Genomic DNA, 22,607 nt, shown 5'->3' on the forward strand with positions numbered 1-22,607 from the left:
CCGTGCCGTGCCGTGCGGGGTGCACTGGATACACTGCTTGTAGTAGCCGTTGCCGAGAGGGAAAAGGAACGTAGCCCGGTCCTACCGGAAGAATGCGGGATCACATTAATTGTGAGAGTCGATCACGCCGATCACGTGGATCCTCATCACTGTGGCGCCAAGGGCGCGATCATCGTTAATAAATGGACTTGTGTGATGTCCAGTGCATACTTGTGAGTGTGATGCATGTTCAGTTGGTTGTCTGATGTGGCTGTTGAGTGGAGTCAAGCATTGCATTATGTGTGGCTGAAGGCTGGTAAGTATGCATGTAGGTGATTATTGCCATATGATATGATGGCTGGATATATGTCTATATCGTGATTTTTATAATCCTCGTGTTTAGGAGGTTCTGGTGAATCAGTGTCCTAACCGAGTTTAGGCTTGATTCACTGAGATTTATATCTCACCCCGTTGTGGGAACCACTTTCGGGTCCCAAGTGATGGAGCTTTGCGGATACCAAGGCCAGGTTGAGGGTAGTTTTTTGGAGTAGATGAGAAGTTAACCTTATCCGACCTAGTAACCTTTTGAGGTCTTAGTGAGCCGCCCCGAAGTACGGGGTTGTATATCTTTTCGTAGCTCAGTAGGGTTAAGACTCATCTGCCGTCTTGTAACTGTACATGTTACCTTTTGATTATTTGCCTTGGTATGTATCTCCTGCTATGCTATCCCTGCTTGTTTATATGTTGTCCGGAAGTAAACCGTTTCCGCATGCGTATATAATTGAAAGGTCGACAACGCGCCTGGGACGTTATCCTTCGTGACCTCGTGGCGATTTGGTAGGGATGTCGCAAGTTCGAGAGTCGGGGCGTGACACAAAGACTGTCCTAGACGAATCTTTTTGAAGCACAAATGGCTCTCCCAGTGATTAGGTACTGTCGGCAACACACGATTACTGAAGACACAAATAACAGGCATCAATCGGAAATGCAAACATCAAATGCTGTGATATTCCTAAATTTTTGCAAGCATAAGAAGACAGAAAATCAAGTTTTAAGATACGTTGGTGCAATTTCACTTTAGAAGAAGAAGTAGTTATACCCTTCTGTGACAACCAAATAAAAAAGAACCAAGAAGATCCCAGGTGAATGTGAAAAAACTACATGCTAGTAGCAAGATGTACAACAAGGCCGCTGAAAATGCTAATGAAGTTTTTCACCTTTGACATGACATCACGATCACGTCATTTTGAAGCAGACGGGGATAACTGGAGCATAGACAATAAAGCACATCATACAAACTGTGGGCATTAGATTTCAAGATCGATGCAAACGATAGCACGTTAGGCAATGCATGAAGTTTGTTTTAGAAAGGAATGATATGCTTAATTTGTTCTAGCTCCTTCCCAGATATCCAATTCGTATCTAGGCTTAATCAGCAACAACAAAGTTCAGATTTTGCAAGGCGACACACAATTCAGATAGTAACTCTGTTTCTGAAAGAATAAACAGTGTCAGGATGTACAAGTGCAAGGCTTAGTTACACTGTCTAAAAACTAGCTGCCCTTTTGGTAAAAAATTGATACAAAGCGTTCCCACTAAATTTGTCACGGCATGTAATTCTCGTCAATTGCATGAGTTCTAAAAGGTCAGAGCTCGAGAGGCAGACTAAAATTTTGGTTCGATGAAGAAGAAAAGGAATATCCTCAAGTGAAGTCTAATGAGGAAAACAGGAAGAGAACTCCAATTAGACGACCATTTTTGGGACCGCATAATCAGAAGTTATTCAGATAATCTAACATCAATTAGTTCAGTAGCGAGGTTTGAGCAGAATCCACATTGTGAAGAAGGCTTCGCAGTTTTTCTGCAAACAATCCTCCAGTAGACAGAGAGGTTTTTCTCGCCGAATCATCGTAGCGCCCGAAACGACAAGAACAAAAAACTGACAAGCGACAACATTGACTCAGGTCTGAAGAAAACGAAGCGCATCATCGCAGCATATTGACTGTGAATGAGCAGGCGAGAAGCACTAAACCACAATTTGAGAGAAGGGAACCGCGTTGACTGCGAGCTTGGAAGAAGTGGTCAACGACGCCGTTGTGCCCGCCATAGATTCCCCTAGAACCCCTCGACTGCCACTTCTCTCTCCTTCTCTGAAAAGTTCTGATTTTACAGGCACTGCTTCTGGTGAAAATTGTCTCACCCACTCCCTCTCAACGGCTGATTAGTCAGTGATTCACCCGTTCGACATTCCATTGTTTGTAATCCATATGCGGTGGTCATGGCCATTTGAAATTCTGTTGAAATCTCTGGGAAAAAGCTTGCATGACCTCTGAATTCAATAAGCTGATGGGTAATCGTGGTGGAGAAGTGCGAGCCTAATTGTTCGTGCTATGTTATTCAAAATAGTTCCGGAATCATTGTTGTCTGTTTAAACATCTTCATTTTCTTTGGTCAAAGACAATACCCATCTCATTAACTAGAAGAAGTTCGTGACATGTCGGAACAACGCATTTTAGAATTTGGCTCCTTGCATTCTAGAAAGAGGCCGGAGGAGAGTAAATTCTATTTAGAATTGGGCTCCATAAAGCTGACTGATTATGAGATAGCCGCCATGCTTGGTTTTCAAGCATTGTTCTATTTAAAGTCAGTAGATCCATGAAATGTCAGCCCCCACTATCTTTTCTTGTTTTGAGCACCTCTTATCTTTTCCAATGTAGACCCCCTCGTGATTTACCATTCTTCCACCAAAACGCATTAATTCTGTTCTCTATGGACTGACATATTGCCATTTGGATTTTAAAAGTGGAGCAGAAAATTGGAAGTCCTACGCTCTTTTTGGATATAAGTTATCTAATGCAGTCGTCGATTACCTTTACTCCTCCCTATGACAAAAATGGGCCTTTGAATTATTTAAGCACAAAACTTTGAGTTACGCAATACATTTTAAAATGGTAACGCAGTCATAATATTGTCATCTAGATAAAACAGAGCAATTTCGATAAGAAATGATGAAATTACCTCGATGCAAAATCTATTTGCTTGTGATTTTATACTAGAGGTAGTTTTCCCTCACTTAAGTCCCACCAAACAACCACCAAAGTAGGTGATGTTGTCACCTAGATAAAACGGAACACTTTCGATAAAGAATGATGAAATTGTCTCGATGCAAAATCTATGAGTTAATACCACGAAAAATTTCAAATTGGTACATTTGTAATAAATTTACTCCAAATTATTTTTTTTTTACAGCAAAAAATCCCAAATTGGTACACTTGTGACAAATTTACCCCCAAACTATTTTGTTTTACCACCAAAAATTTTAAATTGATACATATGTGACAAATATTATCCCAAACTGGTACACTTAAGATAAATTTACCATCCATTAGTTTTCGTTAAATTTTACTCTCAAATTGTTGAGTTAGATGACACGTGACAATTAACAGATATACCCATTTGGGAGGTTTCACCCTTTGTTTGTCACACGTATATCGGTTTGAAGTTTTTTGTGATATTAACTCAATTTAACGGAAACCGATGGAGGGTAAAATTATTATAAATGTACTAGTTTGGGGTATTTTATGGCAAAAAAAATTAGTTTTGAGGTAAATTTATTACATATGTATCGGTTTAGGATTTTTCGTAGTTAATAAAATAATTTGGGTAAATTTATCATAGGTGTGTCGATTTTCTTTTTTGTGATAAAAAAATAATTTGAGGTAAATTTGTCACGGGTGTACTAGTTTGGAGTTTTTCGGGATATTAACCCAAATTTATTTGCTTGTGATTTTATTGCTAGAGGTAGCTTTCCCTCACTTAAGTCCCACTAAACCACCACCAAGCAGATGGTTAAATCATAACCGCTGGTTGTCATTTTTCAATTTAAAACCCCTCATGTATCTTCAACCATTTGCAAAGTGCAGCGGCACTGATTGTATTTTTAAGGGCATAATTGGACTCTAGAAAGAGAGACCCAACTTCCTCACGTTTCCCTTATGAGTAATATAGACATAGATATTATCTTCTTTTGCGAGGAAAAGAGAAATTCTTTGAAACTTGATTTTGATATTCATTTTAGACCGGATCAATGGGCAGATCAAACTAATATTGGGGCCAAATATGCGGACTGGGCTCAAGGAGGAAACAGCTGATCTAATCCAATCCATTTGCACTCCGGTTTGGTCCAATTGAATTTTGAAGCGTTATTTGTTTTATTTTTTCACTTAGCTAAATAGAAAAGATCACATGCTTATGCGTGCCTAAAAAATAAAATGAGATACGAGAACAATCTAAGTTTGAAAACATAGAACCTTTAATAATTTTTTTTAATTCAAAGTGACAGAAAAATGAGGGTTAGAAATTTGATCTCAATGATCTAGGCAAGGTTGGCCTCGCCGTGGGTTAGCGAGGCCGACCACGAGTAGGCCTTGCTGACCTTGGTGAGGCCTCGGCGGGGGTCGCCAGGCTCAAGAACCCCCCTAGGCCATCCCCCACCCATCGCCGGCCATTAATTGCAATGGTGGGGCGGTGGTGGCGGGGGCTTCCAAGCCCTAGCCACTGCAATTGTTTTTTTAGTTTATTTAGCTTATTGTTTAGTTTTTTTAATTTTTTTAACTTTAGGGTTTTTTTTATTGTTGACTTAGCATGTGACATCCCCTTGTCCCACATTGCTTAGGAGGGGAGTCTTGGGCTTGTTTATAAGGCTTGGGCCCTCTTAACTTGCAAGACGCGTTTTCCGGGCATTGTATGGGCGACGCTCGGAGGAACAAAACCGTGAGGACTGTGTGTCCGGGCGAGACAATATCTTGCAGAGTGGCGCAGGGAAAGTGGCGCAGCGGAAGCGCGTGGGGCCCAAGGCCGTTACGGTTGGTATCAGAGCCGACTTCCGACAAGACATGTGGACCACGGTGGGCACTCGCTGGTGCCGCCGAGGGCACAGCGGGGACGCTATGCCGCTAAGGGGGGGATTATGTGACATCCCCTTGTCCCACATTGCTTAGGAGGGGAGTCTTGGGCTTGTTTATAAGGCTTGGGCCCTCTTAACTTGCAAGACGCGTTTTCCGGGCGTTGTATGGGCGACGCTCGGAGGAACAAAACCGTGAGAACTGTGTGTCCGAAGCGGACAATATCTTGCAGAGTGGCGCAGGGAAAGTGGCGCAGCGGAAGCGTGTGGGGCCCAAGGCCGTTACATAGCAACTCCAACGAGCCACGTGGATGCCATGTCAGATTTCCGGCGAAGCTCACTAGAGTCGACACTAAAATAACCGTTTTTCAAAAAATTGACACTTAAATGATCCAAAAAATAATACCGGCATTAGAGTAAGCGCTATACATAAATATTGGCACTCCTAATGTCCTTTTGCCCTTTATAATCTATTAATCAATTGTTTCGGCAAGACCGGCTGAATTATATTTTTGACAAAAATACAAATATGCTCGAATAACTTAACCCTATCTCGAATTTTATGTTCTCCAATGAAAAATCTTAAAATAAAACAAAGGAAAAAAGAGAGCGTCTTAACTACTATAAGAGTCGTACGTGACATATAGATGCGGCGTCACACACCTAGCAATTGATCCTGTTGAAGGACTTGTTTAAATTTTACAATCAATTAAGTCACCTGATTGGAATGATAATCTCGAGTTAATATCACGTGCTTTGCCCCCCTAAACGTATTTCCATATTCCATGGGTCTTTTGTTCTATATTTGAGAATTCCTTGGTTGGGTTATACCTAAATCCAAAGCAAAAGGTCGCGCATTGCCCAATAAAAAAGCAATTGAAAGAAGAGCGTAGTGAAGTGATTAGAATAGTTCGAACAAAAAAAAAAAGTGATTAGACTAAATGCACAAAGACATATCTAATTATCATTTGATTGCTGAAACTCGTTTCGGTCACTAAAGGATCTGATTTATATTCAAAATGTGGGTTACTCAGATTTTAAAGTGAAGTTGATGTAGTCCACACGTTAATAAATGAATCCCAGTGTATCTTCCCATCATGAGAGGCAGGCCAAAGAGCCTAGTGCCGGTATAGTTTTCGAGAAACAACTCTGAAGGTACCGGGGATGATAAAGAGGATCCCCGACTAAATCACTCTTCTGAGATATCCTTAAGCACTCGCATTTTCGGTACAAACGATTAATAATACGAACATTGCGAAGGGTGTTAAGCCTGAAACAACCAACAAGCCTTTGCAAGTCGACCACAATACGATGCTTTCGATCCATCATTTCATGATTGGTCAGGATTTTGATCTAGATAGTGTTCTGGTCCTATCTTACTGGTTGCAATAATTTGAGGTTTGATTGACCCGTGATTGGCTGATCTTTTCGCAAATGATTTTATCCCTACACTCTTCTCAAATGCACAAACTAATAGACAATAATGTCCGTACTAGGCGACGCAGGTGATATACAAGAAACAATAACGATCACGCAATCTAGGACATTATTCCTTACCAATCATCAAAATCCTCCTCATATAAGTACAATCACTCGGACAAGCAAACCGATGGTGACAACATGAGGGTTCAATGTAGTCTCTTTTATTCCAAAAGCAAAAAGCATTCGAAACAAGCTAGTCAGAAATCAGAATGACTTCAAGGCACGTCCTTCGCCGAGTTTTGACAAACAACAATCAAATTAGCCATAGTGTAGTGGATGAAGCAACATGCTCCTACATGCCAAATCACCAAGAAAATGGCAGTCCATAGCTGTGTGTCTTGGCGGCGCTACAATACAAATCCAATAAAGTGTCACAACGCTGATTAAGCCGATTCCCCACAGGATTCATTCAATTCAGAATTAAAGGGAAGAAGAAACATAACAAAAAGGGTCCAAGCAGCCCTTGAGAACTTCGCCATGGAGCAAGATGATGATCAACAAAAGCTGAAGAGCTTGAATGCAACTTCTTCCGTATGAGGCGATCCCATTCCTCACCTTATCGATTTCCAGCAATCGCAAGACATCATCAAGAATTCAGTATTTTGAGAGAACCGGTGGCAACAAATGAAGGACTTGGTTCATGACACAGAGTGGCACAGTGTTACATTGAACAGCTTTTAGAAGAATGCATACCGAAAGCTCAGTAAATGTGTGATACATTACATTTCTCATAAAATAGGAAAGTTAGTGAAATTCTAAATTGGAGTAATTAAAGTTAGCATTTGGTGGACTAAACATGTTAGGAATGGAGGAACAAGAAATAACAAAAAGATTCAAGTGTTTGAAGGACTTGCTACAAAATCCACAAAGTGAATACTAGAATTAAGTCTGTGACCTTGCAAGGGAACAACAATGCGATAAATACATAATAATATTTCATATTTAAAATATCTTGGAAATATATGGAATTATTGAGATACTCAAAAGTTAAGTCATGGATTATGTTCTTTCACATTGGTATTGGTAATATCAGTACTTTTCACTCCATTTTCTATCCATAGACAAATTATATACAATAACCATCAGCACAACTTTAATCGGAAATGCTGAAATTAGATGTACTCAACCAATTTTTCAAGCATGAAGATCCTATTGCTCGTGGCAAATTATATATTGTGATTTTAACGTGGTCAACTTATCAATGATGTTTCGACCAAAGAAAAACTTATAAATTGATGTTTTATCACATACAACATAAAACTTGATTAGCTATATCCATAGATACAACATACGAATTCCTTTCTATGTAAATCCATTCATTGTGGGCATTAATTAGATGACATATATTTAGAAGTTGAAGAGAAGAAAGTATAAAATGTTTTAGGGCAAAAGCCCCAAAAAAACACAAAAATTATGCCAGCCGTGACACATATACCATAAACTTTTTTCCGTGACACAAAAAATCCGAAGCATGTACATGTGTGATATATTTATCCTCCGTCAAGATGTTAATTACGCAACCATTATGCTACACCAGTACATTATCAACAAAACAACATAGAGAGGACATCTTAAACTAGAAAAAGAAAGAGACATTCAATGAAGCACCTGCCATCGTGAATACCACATGTTGGCACAAAGATGCCTTGTCGAGAGGCATCAACAACATGAACTAGAACACTATTACAGCACAGGTTGCAAAATGAAAGCAGCCACTTTAATTGTAGTGAGCATGACACCCGAAAGAAACAAACATTTTCAATAAAAGACCTACTTGATAACTCATATGAGCTAATACAGAACTCGAAGGGAACATAACTGTTCTTTCTAGGGACACCCGGTTCGTAGAGACACAATTAAGCGCGCAGAATTACCTCGCCGACTCGATTCGGTGGGGATTTGTTTCACATCGATAAGGTTTGGATGGTGGTATTGAGGTCGCCCTCCCAACGCCATTCATCATCCCCGTCGGAGAGGAGTACTTTGTCTAGTTGTGGTGTCCTCAAGGCACCCTTGCAGAATATATTCATCTTGGGGCACCGCGTGAAGACAACACGCACCAATGATGGGAACCCGAACGCGCAATTCGTGGGAGAGAAGCTCTCAAGGCTTGGTAAACCATCAAGTATCAACTCTTGCAACTTGGGGAAAGAGATATCCTCTGCTCCATTTCCATGATCTGTTGTTACCACGTCTTCCATTGCACCACAATTTCTTAGGATTAGCCTAGTAAGGTGCACCGGACTTGTCACGGTCGAGGAAGTCCCGATATGTACTAAACCAGCGCAGTCCTCTACTTTTAATTGCTTCAATCTCTCGAATGGAGTTGGAGATGGAAACACGATTGACAAATTCAGGCAATTCCAAACCCACAGAGTTTCAATCTGTTTAAGGATTTCAGCCATTAAGGAGCCATCTTTCCAAACTCGGCTCAGGTTATACAACTTATACGGTTGAAGTTGCTTCAAATTTCCAAGTGCCTTGAGAGGTCTTTCCACATCGGTCGGACTTCCAGAGAGAGTAGCTCCCCCACGTCCAAACTTATCTTCCGGAAATATCTCCTCAAAAGAGCTACAACCCACACCAAGCCCTTCCAGGTTGGGAAATCGCTGGAGAAGGAAGTCGGAGGGAAAGGCGATATTCTCATCGTGGTAGCATCCCAAACCCAGCCCTCCGAGATTGCGAAAGATGTAATGCTGCGGTATCATCACAACATCCTCCCTCGCTAATCTCAATATCTCCAATTGTGGAATGACCCGTTAGGAATGCGTTTGAATTAGGTCAACAAAAGTAAAATAAGGGGCACGACCATGACCTAATGACTAAAATGTCCTTCCATTTATTACGGAAAACAGAAATGTATATTGTTAGTGGTTTGCCCAATGTTCAATCAAAGTATGTTTAGCGAATTTTGATGAAGACAGTTAATTTTTTTTTTTCAATCATACTTGAGCTCTTTCAATTGTCGACTATTTCAATCCGAAAGTTAGAATATGTGAATTTCAACAAGTTCTTAGCAAAAACTTGAAACATAAAACTTACTTGTTTTACAAAATCGGGTTCCATATGTAGTCCACTGAGTAGATGCGCCCTCAATAGCAAGATGTTGTATTAATATGTTGCATTTTGTTTTCTAAGTAGCGGTTCGCATGTCTAATTTTTTTTTAAATGACTCTGAGAAGAATGCATTCAAACTATAACGATTGATCGGGAATAAAATATCGGGTAAGCTAAGCAACAAACCAAAAGCACATAATGGCCCTTTTTAGCGTTCCATAAGGTTCGAAATCGAACCTATTTGTGTGTAGGTATATATCACTAATATAACACTCAAATTAAAGTTGGTAATTTTGATTAAACGTTAGTAACTTCAAAAGTGTTGGCAAGCCATCAAAATAAACTTCGGTGGATTCTTTAAGGAGTTGGTGATCTTGAAAGTACAAAGAAACATAAGAACTTTTCAAAATCTTAACGGCTCATTTCGGAGACCAAAAGACATGAGCGGCCCACTCCGAAAAATATGAGCTGAAGATAATTAACTGCAAACAATCGTTAAATTTCTAAGCACTTGACAGGTGTGGTTAGGCAAGTATTAACAAGCGTGAAGTGTTTAGCAATTTCAATCTCTTATGGAAAATAACAAAGCTCTGAAGGCTAAGCACATACGCCAATGTAAACAACGGCAAAGCGCTAGAATTAAGGACAATACCTTTTCAAAACAAAAGAGTGCAGGTTGATTCTCGCTGGTAGTTGTACCATGGTAGCTTTGGAATTCGCTATCGAATGAGAATGACCTCATCTTGCTGCAGTGTCTCACTCCCAATTCTTTCAAGAATGGCCATGTTGAAGTATGACTATTCCGGTAGAAGCGCCTTAGTTCCGGCAACTCAAGTAACTTCAACTTGATCAATCCCGGAAAGAACACATCACCCGCACTCCTCTCTACTCCATCTTCCATGATAATTTCCTCCACCCCACAATCCTCTACTAAAAGTTCTTCGAGCCATGTCAAACTTTTTGCTATTGAAATTGGAAATAAGGTTTTGAGACTCACACACCCAATAACCTCCATGCTACGTAAGCGTCCAAAGGTAAGACCTCCTTGAGGAAGTCCACTCCACACGTGCTTCAATTTTGGGAGCCGTGTCAAAACTAATTCTCTCAATTCAAAAGTGCTTGTACAATAAGCTTTGCTAAAATTGACCTCTTGGACATGAAACACCACTTCTAAGGACCCACAATCGGTCATAGTTATCTTCTCTAAGTTTTGAAATCTCGTGAGATCAATATGAGATGAAAATATGGTTGAAAGTTTCTCACAATACTCAACTACTAGTGTCTTGAGCTTGGTAAAGGCATTTGAAGCAAGCTCACCAAGCCATATCTTCTCCACGTTATCCATGTGCGAGATCTTCATCGACTCCATACTAGGAAACTCAACCTGTTATTTTTCATTTCAATTCATTAAAGCCAACTCTTTGTCACCCTCAAAAAGCAAAATACTTTAATTTCAAGAATAATGAAAATCATAGGAGAAACATTATTAGTATAATAGTAAGGAAAGAAGACTAGATGCACATACCATCCCTCAACATCGCATTTTCTTGAATACATCTTGTCATATTACTTTGAAAGTAGAAAGCATAATTTTGTTCTAATACATATATAAAAAATTATGCTTGAGCAATACCATAATCCATAGCCTCCAATCCGGCCTGTCTTAGATTTGGCTCATTACAGCACACACATACACATTGTAAGTTATTGACATGGGAAAAAAAAAACAGTTAGCACAAGAGCAATGCTTCATGAGTCTTGCACTTCAAAATTTTCTCGGACAAATTATAGACTCCCCATTTAGCCCCTCCCTCCCGGGCTTGCGCTTGACGAAGCTCCATCATAGCATTAATTGCCATGCAGGACTGTAATTATTACGAGTTAAGCGCATGTTAAAAAATTCTTTTAGGAATTGAGTGTCGAATTCAAGCTTTAGGACTCGGGATGCCCTTATCCTCTAATCTTACATTGAACAAGATTTAAATTTGAGCTCACCGCTTTTGCATCGTCTTGCCTTTAGATTAGTTGAAAGATGTCAACCGGCGCTCACCGTCTAAGTAATATTTGTATTTGAGTTACAGTATAAATGAAAGATCACATTAGTTTAAAATTTGAGAATGAAAAAAAAAGTATATCAAGTTTCGGAAACTTATGAAGAAGTTCTGATACGCGTGTCAATATGTTTATTTTAAAGAAGTAGCTTTTATTAACTTAAAGTCAAAATTTTCTAAAAGAAAAGTGATGAGTTAGCATAAGTCACCCCATAGACCCTTACGTTGTCTAGCTCAAAGCATCAAGGACACGAAACAAGATATGCCATTAGAGAAGAATGCGCGCAAACCTTTTCGACTAGCAAAAGTGGCTGTTGCGTTGGAACGCCGCCCTCCAGTCTTCTACAACCGGCATCTCCTATAATCACCTCCACACAGGCATTACAATCTTCAACAATAAAATTCTCCAAGGAGGGCCACTTTGAAATATGCTTCCCATGGCGAAACTCCCGAGTTTTATCATTTTGTGAAGATGTAGAGTGACAAGTTGAGGAATTTCAATTATATCAATTGCTTCTTCAGGTTTCTCCTCTTCTCCGGCAATAATGTACTCCATCTCTCCACAGCCACCTAGAATAAGATGCTGGAGTTGTACCGGACTCTTTGCCATAGAGATTGTTAAAAGGTTTCTCGAGCGTGGGCACTCCTCAACCGTCAAGAACTCCATGCGGTGAAGTGGCCTCTTCCACATAAATGCTGGAATGACATTCAATAGGTTGGGACACTGCTTCACCTCAAGGACCTTCAATCGACAAATGGACTCATTGGGCATCTCATTCTCCCAAAGTTGTCTGGATTGAATTCCTGTTAGACGTAGCTTTTCCAATATGGGAAATACAACTCGCATAAGCATCACATGGCTAAAGTCACAATGATCGGCATTGAAGCAAAGTTGCTTATGTATCCAGAGCATCACAAAGAAAGTAAATCACATGAGTAGCGATACAGCTGAGATAAAGGAAATAGGAAAACCTTCTCGACAAATAAAGAATGTAGACTTTCATCAAAACCGGCGGATCCCCGATTCATCGTCTCCACTCTTGGTGCCGGCATCCTCGGTATGAACGCCTTCACTTCGGTGCACTCCAAAATTGAGAGCTTTCTAAGGGAGGGAAACTCATATGCACAACTTCCCGAGCAGAAACTAATCAAGCTTTTAAGGGAACACAGCTTCAATGTACGTAAATGAGAGAACTTCACTGGCTTCAACTTTCTCCCTTCACTTTCTTCCGTGGTGATTACTTCCCGCATGTTATTGCAACCAGAAACTTCTAGCTTCTCCAGTTTATCAAGAGTCCCACATGTGTCATTTGTGAAGAGAAATCTCAAATCGTGGCAATAGCGCAAGCTAACATTAGTCAAACTAGAAAGACCTAACATTGCTTTGGTGCTGCTTGGCACCAACGCATTCAGCCTCGGCGGGTCCCACAACTTCACTTCTTTTAATTTTAACGAGACGAGACGTTTTTGCCTTTCCTTCGAATTGACAGGAACATGTTCCATTAATGCTTCCAAAGAGGTACACTTGACCACCTCGATCATTTTCAAGCTCCGGAACCTCTCTATTAAAGTTGAGGGTAAAATATGAGACAAATTTTCACAATCTCGGACTGTGATAGATGCTAGTTTGCAGAATGATTTTTCAGAAAGTTCATTGGGCCATATCTTCATCAACCCACACGATACGAGGGTCAATTCCTCCAAGCTCGGAAAAAGAACTCGTATCAAAGGACCACATGTTAGTTTCTCGACCACGAACTCCTAAATGTCTTGATGTGGATGAAGTTGGTTACCCATGATAATATGTACTATAATGTAATCTCAAGAATGGAGTCGGTCACCCAAGATTATACCATTGTCATAGAAAAATAACATATGCGTAGTAACAAGAGGTTTTAAAGGACACGATGACGGACAGAATTTTCAACTGCTTCATCGGCTACAAGACTACAAGCACAAACAATATTTCTGCAATAAACATAAAATAGAAAATACCAGAGATATTTACGCACTTTTCGATCGAAGAGTATAGGCAAGGACAAGCTAGAGTTGACACCACCAAATGGTTGTTGTAAACCTGTATCAACTGCTATCGATTGTTGCTTTCCTTTAAATGAAGAGAATGTCGTCATTTTAGGGCATTCAGATATCCTCAATCTTGTTAAGATTGAGCAGTAAATACGATACATCCCATAAGCGAATGTCCTGAGATTTGGCAATTCTTCAAGAGATAAAGAGGTTAACTGAGAAAACTCCGAAGTGTCGATGGATGCAACTTCTTCTGATTCTTCTTCCACATCTATAATTTCCTCCAACAGCTCACAATTCACTATTTCTATTTCTCTAATTTGCTGCAGTGTTTTGGCCATGGAAGAAGAAAAAAGAAACCTCAACTTCTCACAATTGTGCACCTTCAACACCCTTAAGTTTCGGAGACCCAACATTATTCTTGGATTCTTGTTCCTTACGTGTCCCTGCCTTGGTAAATCACAAAAGGTTAATGTGTTCAATTGCGATAGAATCTCGACATCCTCACTAGCTTCAAGACAATCGTGACAAATCTTCTCTAACTTGTTCAAATTCTCGAGAACCAACGATTCCAATCTCGTAAATGCCAAGCAATTTGTGGAGTCAACAACATACTGAAATGAGCGGTTATCTTTTACGTGAAGATGCTTCAATTCGTGAAAACCTTCGGTGCACAAGTTGTGAATGCTATCTCCGCCGTCTTGTAATCCATCCAAGCGGAGATCTTGCGTTCTCCCCAAACATTCCTGCATACACACTTCACGGAGAAGATTACCGGAATCAAGCTTGATCTTCAACGTTCTGGACACTTCGTATCTACCCCACCAACCCTCAGTGCCCCCAATTTGTATTTTATACTCGTTCAGATTTCCAAATGGGAGGTCGCTTGAGAGAGTGGTGGAATGAGGAATAGTAATGTAGAGAGTTTTCAACTTTTTCATGTTCTTCAACTCAGCCAGGGTGGCGTTGCTTCGCAGCGCATCATCCTCGGCCTGCCACTGATCAAAGCTGTCAATATACAGTTCTTCTAAATTAACCAAGCTTCCAAGCACCCCAGGTTCGATAACTTTGAGCCCTTTACACCCTCTCAAGTCCAAAAATCTCAATTCCGTTAATCTATCTATTCCTCTGGGAAGCCCAGCGATTGTAGAGTTTGAGAAACTTAGGGAGTGCAATCCTTTCAGCTTTCCAAGAACAGTCACATCCTCTAGATGGCAGTCATCAAGACATAGGGACTTGAGGTTTTCAAGGAACTCAATCGACGAAGGTAGAGAGGTGAAAGATAAGCCAGTAATATCCAAGACTTGGAGCTTCTTCATAGATTCAAAAAATGATGGGGGAATTTTGAGAGACGGATTGTGTTCGGTTAATAGAAGTATATTCAAGTTTGGGCAGTCCAATTTTTCAGGAAGCTCAGCAATGCCAACCCGACGCAAGGACATCGCTGTGCATTTTCTGAGCTCATCCTTTGACCATTTTTTAAACGCTTCACCCTCCCTCCCGACCAAGGCGTCCCACTCCTTGGAAGCAATAGAGATGGCCTCGTCAACAATGACATCGTGCATTCTGAACCATTTCTTGTCATCGTTATCTTCTAACAAGGAAGAGTCCTTCAGGCTATGCAGATCCGTACTCAACTTATCTCTAGCGTTTTCGATGGTCTTCCATAATTCTTCATATAAACCCAAACCCAAGCAATAGACAAGGCAATCCCTCAACGAAATTAACCCAGAGAGTAGAGAACAAACCAAGAACACTGATTTGATCCTCTTCTCTTTTAAGTCATTGTAATTTAGTTCCACTATTAATTTCTCAACCGACCCACCTATATTGGTCCAAGCACTCCTCCACGCAGTTAAATCTCTGTGCTTCAACGTTTTTGCCAACGAAACAATCCAAAGTGGCAAGCCTTTACAATTCCTAACCACTCCCTCTACGAAGGGTGCAAAATCAGGATCGTCAACTCTGTTCCCCACTAAACTTTCAAAAAGTCTTCGTGCTTCACCATACTCTAACACTTTGAGTTCGCATAATCGGTCGGAGTCCATGTCGTCCCGCAAAACATCTGGGCGTCTTGACGTTAGCAATAGCTTGCAGCCCCTTACTTTATTATCATCTCCGCAAGGTATTCCAACTTCCTCCAACTCTAGCTTCTTCCACAAATTATCTAAAAGGATGAGAATTTTTTTCTTAGGATACCCCTTTAATCCCGTCAACCTCTGATGCAAAAGTTCTCTCCCACGAGTAGTTTCCATATTCATTAGGTTCAGGCCGAGAGAGTCAGCGATTTCTCCCTGAATTCTTTTTGGATCTGGATTGCGTAATACATCTACCATGGCAACCTCATCGAACAGCTTCTCTCCCTTAACTCTATTTTTTATGTCCGCCAAAAGCTTGGACTTGCCAACCCCACCTACTCCATGCACCCCAATCACATGGACCTTGTCATCAGCTAAAGCCTTCATTACATCATCCGCGATCAAAGCCCTCGACTCCAAGGCATCTCTTGTAACTGGAATCGGGGGATCAATGACAATTCCTGGTGGAATATTCTCATCGTAGACTTTCTTGAAGTCGCTATTTCGGGCTTTCTCACGGAGTACCCGAATGAATTCAGTTGCCTCCCTCACCTGTCTGCCTATTCGATGGCGCACCAATGGATTGGGAATCCACCCGCGGAAGCAAGCATTCTTTGCAGTCTTGCCACGTTCTAACATTTGTTGTGCTTCCTCAGCCTCCTTCATTGCTTTCCCCAGCCAATCCTCAACATAAGGGCGTATTGGGTTTACGTTGCGCCTGGCTTGATCGACGGACTGCTGCACACTTTCTCTCGCACCCTCCAGCTCCTCGACTGCGGTTTGGAGATCTTCGACGTAGCTCTTGTAGCATAGCACGTACCCAAATTGACGCCCAATGGGAGCAAACAGGTACCCACCGATTTTCGAGACCAGGTTCACCGCGACGGAGGTAAAGAAACTCCCGGCCATTTCTTCCTTCTTCTCTAGAAATTTATTTTCCTCAGCCCCCCCTTTTTTTTTCCTCTTGTTTTGGCTCAAACAAATGGGCCCGACGGAAGCTGTAAGAGAGCAGAGAACTAATCACTCGACGTACGAAAAGAAAGGAGGAGCAAAGTGATAAAACAACGAGAACAGTAGAGATAGTCAGGGGGACCCTTGAGTGTACCTAAGAGGAAATGAAATGTTTATGGCTCAATTGCGGATCTATTTGGATTTTAACATGTCAGAGGTTACAAATAATTCTTAAAGCTTAGTAGATGGCATGTGCCCTGTAACTTTTTTAAAAAATAATTTCTTTAAAAATGGCTGCAACTAAATGTGATAAATTCTAAGTTAAAAGGATAATATCACAACAAAAACAAGGTGGGGCTATTTCCATCCCTCTTTATTTCGATACCATTTTTTGTTATAAATTGACCAAAATAACTTTGCATGGCCGGAAACAAAGTTGGTCACCTGTACCCTACTTTTTTTTTCCTCACTCTCTCTTCTCTTCACCTTCTAGATTTATTGTTGAGTGACTAAAATATCCTTCTATTTTTAAAATCAGTCGATTTTTTGTTTCCCGCTCTTGCTTCTCCCATCTATTATTTTGTTTAAATGATGGATTAAATTTTGTAATTTTGGTCCATAATGTACCACTTCCAAATTGTGATGGGCGTTCGATTAGGTGAGATCACGATCAGCTATTCTAAAGGCTTAAGTTATTAGAAGAAGGTGTGATTTGATATTTATATATTCTAACACTCATCCTCATGTTTAGTACGGTCTTTTATCTAGTACTAAGCATGTACATATTCATTGGAAGGCAAATAAAAATAGGGGCCTAGAAATGTTTGAACTCAAAACCTCCCGCTCCGATACTATGTTAGAATTGATGCGACCACAACTAACTGTTCTAAAAATTTAAGTTGTTAGAAGAGACGTGGTTTAATATTTATATATTCCAACAGTGGGATGGTGCAATGCCATTTCTATACTGAGCTCTACCGACTTTACTTTTTTTACTTTGAGAAAAGAATGCATTGTCCAAAGTCATTCTCTCTCTCTCTCTCTTATATTTTTTACTTTCAAATTAGTGATAAGGTTATTTTGGACCATTCACTTTGTTTTAGGGTTTCTTAGATGGGGTTATAAAAAAGATATCTTGAATAGCATATTGTAACGTTTTGCTTTTACTTCTGCCCCGAAACCCTTTGTTTTTCACTTCTTCATGTTAGATCTTTAGATCTTTAATTGTACGCTTGTACACATTTTTGAAGATAGTGAAACCCCTCTCTCTCCCCGTGGTTTTTCCCGTTTTGGGTTTTCCACGTAAATCGTGTCTCGTGCGTTCTTATTTTACTTTCATCCTTAGCTATTTTGCTCTTGAATTTGTGCATCTCTTGGCGTTTTTCGCAACAAATTGGTATCAAAGCCAAGGAATTTCGATCTTTTGTTCGAGATGGCATCTATCAAGTTCGAAGTGGCACCTTTCGATGGCCAAAACAATTTTGGGCTATGGAGGATCAAGATGAAGGCTTTGTTGCGTCGAGAAGGTTCGGTTAGAGCCTTGGATGGGAATTATCCCAACGACATGACTGCGGCAGAGATCGAGGAGATGGAAGAGAAGGCGTATAGCACCATCCAATTGTCGTTAACCGACAAGGTGCTTCGTGAAGTTGCTGATGAAGAAACGGCTTCGGGATTATGGAAAAAGTTAGAGAGTCTCTATATGAATAAATCTCTTACGACGATATTATTCTTGAAGCAGCGTCTTTATACGCTAAAGATGCAAGAAGGTACTCCTATCCAAGAACATCTAGATGAATTTAATAAAATTGTTATGGATATGAAAAATCTAGATTTGAAGTTAGATGATGAGGATCAAGCCCTAATTGTGTTATGCTCACTACCGACCTTGTATGAGAATTTTATGAATTCTATGTTGTATGGAAGAGAATTCATAACTCTTGAAGATGTGAAGGCTTCGCTGAATTCTGCAGAGATGCGTACAAAGTTGAATGCGAGTAGCAAGTGCAAATAAAGCGAAGGTTTAGTTGTTAGGGGAAGGTCCAATCATCGGGATAGACGCAGTAATAATAAAGGCCGTTCAAAATCTAGGTCGGGCTAGGATAAGAGAAAGGTTGAGTGTTACTATTGTCACAAGTTCGGACACTATAAAAACGAGTGTCCTTTGCTCAAAGCCAAGGGAAAAAAGTCAATGGAAAGTTCTGATTCGGCTAGTTTGGTTAAGGATAATGAGTCCGTTAATGCAGATAATGTTCTTACTGTTTTGTCTTTGGATTGTCGTGTAGACGATGAACGGATTTTGGATTCGGCTTGTTCATACCATATGTGCCCAAATAGTGATTGGTTCCACACATATGAGAAAGTAACTGGTGGTTCGGTTTTGATGGGCAACAATGCGGTTTGCGGGATTGTGGGTATTGGTACGGTGCAGATTAAATGTCATGACAATGTAGTAAGAACTTTGACAGATGTTAGGCACATCCCGCATTTGAAGAAGAACCTTATTTCTTTGAGCAGTTTGGATTCCACTGGTTGCATGTATATCGGTAGAGGTGGAGTTTTGAAAATTTCAAAAGGCTCCTTGATTGTGATGAGAGGTAACAAGAAGAATGGTCTTTACGTTCAGCAGGGAACTACTATTGTTGGTTCTTTAAATATATCATCCTCTTCAGATTCTGATAAATCAAGGTTGTGGCATATGCGGTTGGGTCACATGAGCGAAAGAGGAATGACAATCTTGAGTAAGCGTGGTTTACTCTGTGGGGAGCATACGGTCTCACTTGACTTTTGTGAGCATTGTGTTTACGGGAAACAGCGCAGAGTTAGTTTCGATCTTGGAGTGCACTCGACAAAAGGCACAGTTGACTACATTCACTCCGATTTGTGGGGACTCGCACAAGTTACATCTAAAGGTGGTGCAGTTTATCTTCTGACATTTATTGATGACTTTTCTAGGAAAGTCCGGGTTTATTTCTTGAAGCGTAAAAGTGACGTTTTTAATATGTTCAAGAAGTGGAAGATGTTGATTGAAAATCAAACCGGCAAGAAGATAAAGCGTCTCAAAACAGACAATGGTCTTGAGTTTTGCGGAGGTGATTTTAACAAGTACCGTGAAGATTCAAGGATTGTTCGACATAGAACAGTTAGGTATACACCTCAACAAAATGGGGTGGCGGAGCGCATGAACCGAACACTTTTAGAGAGAGCTAGATGTATGCTTTCTAATGCTGGACTTGATAAAGATTTCTTGGCTGAAGCCGTGAACACAGCATTTTATTTGGTGAATCATTCTCTTCTACCGCAATTGAATGTAAGACTCCAAATGAGGTATGGTCTCGGTAAACCTTCGATTATTCTGTTTTGAAAATATTTGGATGTCCCGTTTATTATCATGTAAAAGTTGGTAAGCTTGAACCTAGAGCCAAGAAAGGTATTTTCGTTGGTTATGCATATGGAGTTAAGGGATATAGATTGTGGTGTTCTGATCCTCGGTCACCAAAGTTTATAATCAGTAGGGATGTTACTTTTAATGAAAACTCTATGCTTGATCGAAGAAAAGTTGTTGAGTGTGCAGATATTCAAGAAGAGGATATAGCGAAAGAGGTGGAGTTTAATGTAGAGCATCCAAGGAGAACTTCTGAAGATGTTCCTATTCAACCAAAAAGTGACGGTGAGCAACAATATTCAAATTCGATTAAAGAAGAAGTAGAAGAAGTGGAACAACCTCGGACTTTGGCTGCGGGGAGAGCTAAAAGGCAAATTAAGCCTCCCCAGAGGTATGGTTTTGCTGATTTAGTAGCATATGCTCTTACAGTTGCTGAAGAGCTTAGTATTGAAGAACCTTCTACATTTCGTGAAGCTCCTAGTTGTTCTAAATCTGAAAAGTGGCTTGTTGCGATGAATGAAGAGATGGAGTCTCTTCATAAGAACCAAACTTGGGATCTTGTGAAATTGCCCGAGGGCAAAAGAGCCGTTGGATGCAAGTGGATCTTTAAACAAAAGGAGGGAATTTCAGGGGTTCAAGATGAAAGATTCAAAGCACATTTGGTAGCGAAGGGCTCTAGTCAGAAGGAAGGGATCAACTTTAATGAAGTGTTCTCTCCAGTTGTGAAACATAGTTCCATTCGTGTGTTGCTCGCATTAGTGGCCCTTTATGATTTAGAACTTGAGCAACTTGATGTCAAGACCGCTTTTCTGCATGGCGAGCTTGAGGAAACAATCTATATGTCTCAACCCGAGGGATTCGTTATTGAGGGTAAAGAAGATCACGTTTGCAAATTGAAACGCTCTTTCTATGGTCTCAAGCAATCTCCACGACAATGGTACAAGAGGTTTGATAGTTTTATGTTAAGTCATGGCTATTCGCGAAGTGCGCATGACAGTTGTGTGTACTATAAGAGATTGCATGATGGTTCTTTTGTTTATTTGCTATTGTATGTGGATGACATGCTCATTGCAGCGAAGGACATGTCGGAGATACGCTTGTTAAAAAAGCAACTTAGCAGGGAATTTGAGATGAAGGATCTTGGAGCAGCCAAGAAAATTCTAGGTATGGAGATTTGCAGAGACAGACGGGTTGGGAAATTATACCTTTCGCAGAAGGGGTATATTGAAAAAGTGCTTGAACGTTTCGGCATGAAGAATGCTAAACCAGTAAGTACTCCTTTGGCGTCTCACTTTAGACTTTCTGCTTCTTTGTCACCTAAAACCAAAGAAGATGAAGATGAGATGTTTCGAGTTCCATATTCTAGTGCTGTGGGTAGTCTTATGTACGCTATGGTTTGCACTCGTCCGGATATTTCCCAAGCGATTAGTGTTGTGAGCAGGTATATGGCACATCCAGGTAAAGCTCACCGGCAAGCGGTGAAGTGGATTCTTCGGTATATCCGGGGCACCTCAGATGTTGGTTTGGTCTTTGATAAAGATTGTGATACGGGGCATTCGGTTGTTGGCTTCGTTGATTTCGACTATGCGGGTGATCTCGATAAAAGGAGATCTTTGACGGGTTATGTTTTTACGCTTGGTGGCTCCGCGGTTAGTTGGAGAGCAACTTTGCAAGACACGGTTGCTTTATCTACTACCGAAGCAGAGTACATGGCAGCAACGAAAGCAGCAAAGGAAGCTATTTGGTTGAAGCGTTTAGTTACGTAACTTGGGATAAAGCGGGAGGAAGCCTCCGTTATCTTTTGCGATAACCAAAGTGCAATCCAGCTAACCAAGAACGCGATGTATCATAAGAGAACGAAACACATTGACATTCGTTATCACTTTGTGCGTGATGAGGTTGCTAAGGGTACAGTTACAATGAAGAAAGTACCTACAGCAAATAATCCAACAGATATGTGACCAAACCAATTCCTTTGACTAAGTTCAAGCATTGTTTGGACTTGGTTGGTGTTCTCACTGTTTGAGTTACTTAGGCGGAGTTGGTGGCGTTTCATCCCTTGTTTCCTACATCGAGTACGCTCACGTAGGCTTAGGAGTGTGCGTTGTCGATTCCATCGTTTGGTGGGTGGCCTTGTGTGGTCACTCTTGATGGTGAGGGAGAGAGGTCTTGTGGCGTTTGGTAAAACGCACTTCTGAAGATTTGAAGTCAAGGTGGAGATTTGTTATATTTTTGACTTTCAAATTAGTGATAAGGTTATTTTGGACCATTCACTTTGTTTTAGGGTTTCTTAGATGGGGTTATAAAAAGGATATCTTGAATAGCATATTGTAACGTTTTGCTTTTACTTTCGCCCTGAAACCCTTTGTTTTTCACTTCTTCTTGTTAGATCTTTAGATCTTTAATTGTACGCTTGTACACATTTTTGAAGATAGTGAAACCCTTCTCTCTCCCCGTGGTTTTTCCCGTTTTGGGTTTTCCACGTAAATCGTGTCTCGTGCGTTCTTATTTTACTTTCATCCTTAGCTATTTTGCTCTTGAATTTGTGCATCTCTTGGCGTTTTTCGCAACTCTCTCTCTCTCTCTCTCTCTCTCTCTCTCTCTCTCTCTCATCACAAGTATGCATGTTCATTGTTCATCAACAAACAACTTGCAATTAAGATATTGATTAAATGGGAAATATATAAATCATC

At 40.5% G+C, this 22,607-nt stretch overlaps 2 protein-coding genes across 2 annotated transcripts in view; both read right to left on the reverse strand.

The window, feature by feature from the left end:
- Window positions 1-22,607, reverse strand: part of LOC115751677 (protein BONZAI 3-like) — a 1,030,407-nt gene that overhangs the window by 370,077 nt on the left and 637,723 nt on the right. The window lies entirely within an intron of this gene.
- Window positions 8,269-16,569, reverse strand: LOC125315531. Its single transcript, XM_048280716.1, has 7 exons — window positions 13,987-16,569; window positions 13,485-13,893; window positions 12,445-12,948; window positions 11,957-12,289; window positions 11,763-11,840; window positions 10,074-10,805; window positions 8,269-9,102 (listed from the first exon to the last, which is right to left on the reverse strand). Exons 1-7 carry the CDS (start codon window positions 16,485-16,487, stop codon window positions 8,269-8,271), a joined length of 5,391 nt encoding a protein of 1,796 aa, XP_048136673.1. The 5' UTR covers window positions 16,488-16,569.

Source organism: Rhodamnia argentea, chromosome 6 (assembly GCF_020921035.1).
Source record: "Rhodamnia argentea isolate NSW1041297 chromosome 6, ASM2092103v1, whole genome shotgun sequence".
NCBI classification, from domain to species: Eukaryota; Viridiplantae; Streptophyta; class Magnoliopsida; order Myrtales; family Myrtaceae; genus Rhodamnia; species Rhodamnia argentea.

Excerpts from the sequence above, each read along its gene's own strand:
- LOC125315531 (XM_048280716.1), bottom strand. The coding sequence starts at position 16,487 with ATGGCCGGGAGTTTCTTTACCTCCGTCGCGGTGAACCTGGTCTCGAAA. Across the intron at positions 12,949-13,484 it reads CTATACTCTTCGATCGAAAA|GAAAGGCAAAAACGTCTCGT; the intron begins GTGCGTAAATAT and ends GTCAATTCGAAG. Across the intron at positions 10,806-11,762 it reads CACTTTTGCTAGTCGAAAAG|GTTGAGTTTCCTAGTATGGA; the intron begins GTTTGCGCGCAT and ends GAAAAATAACAG.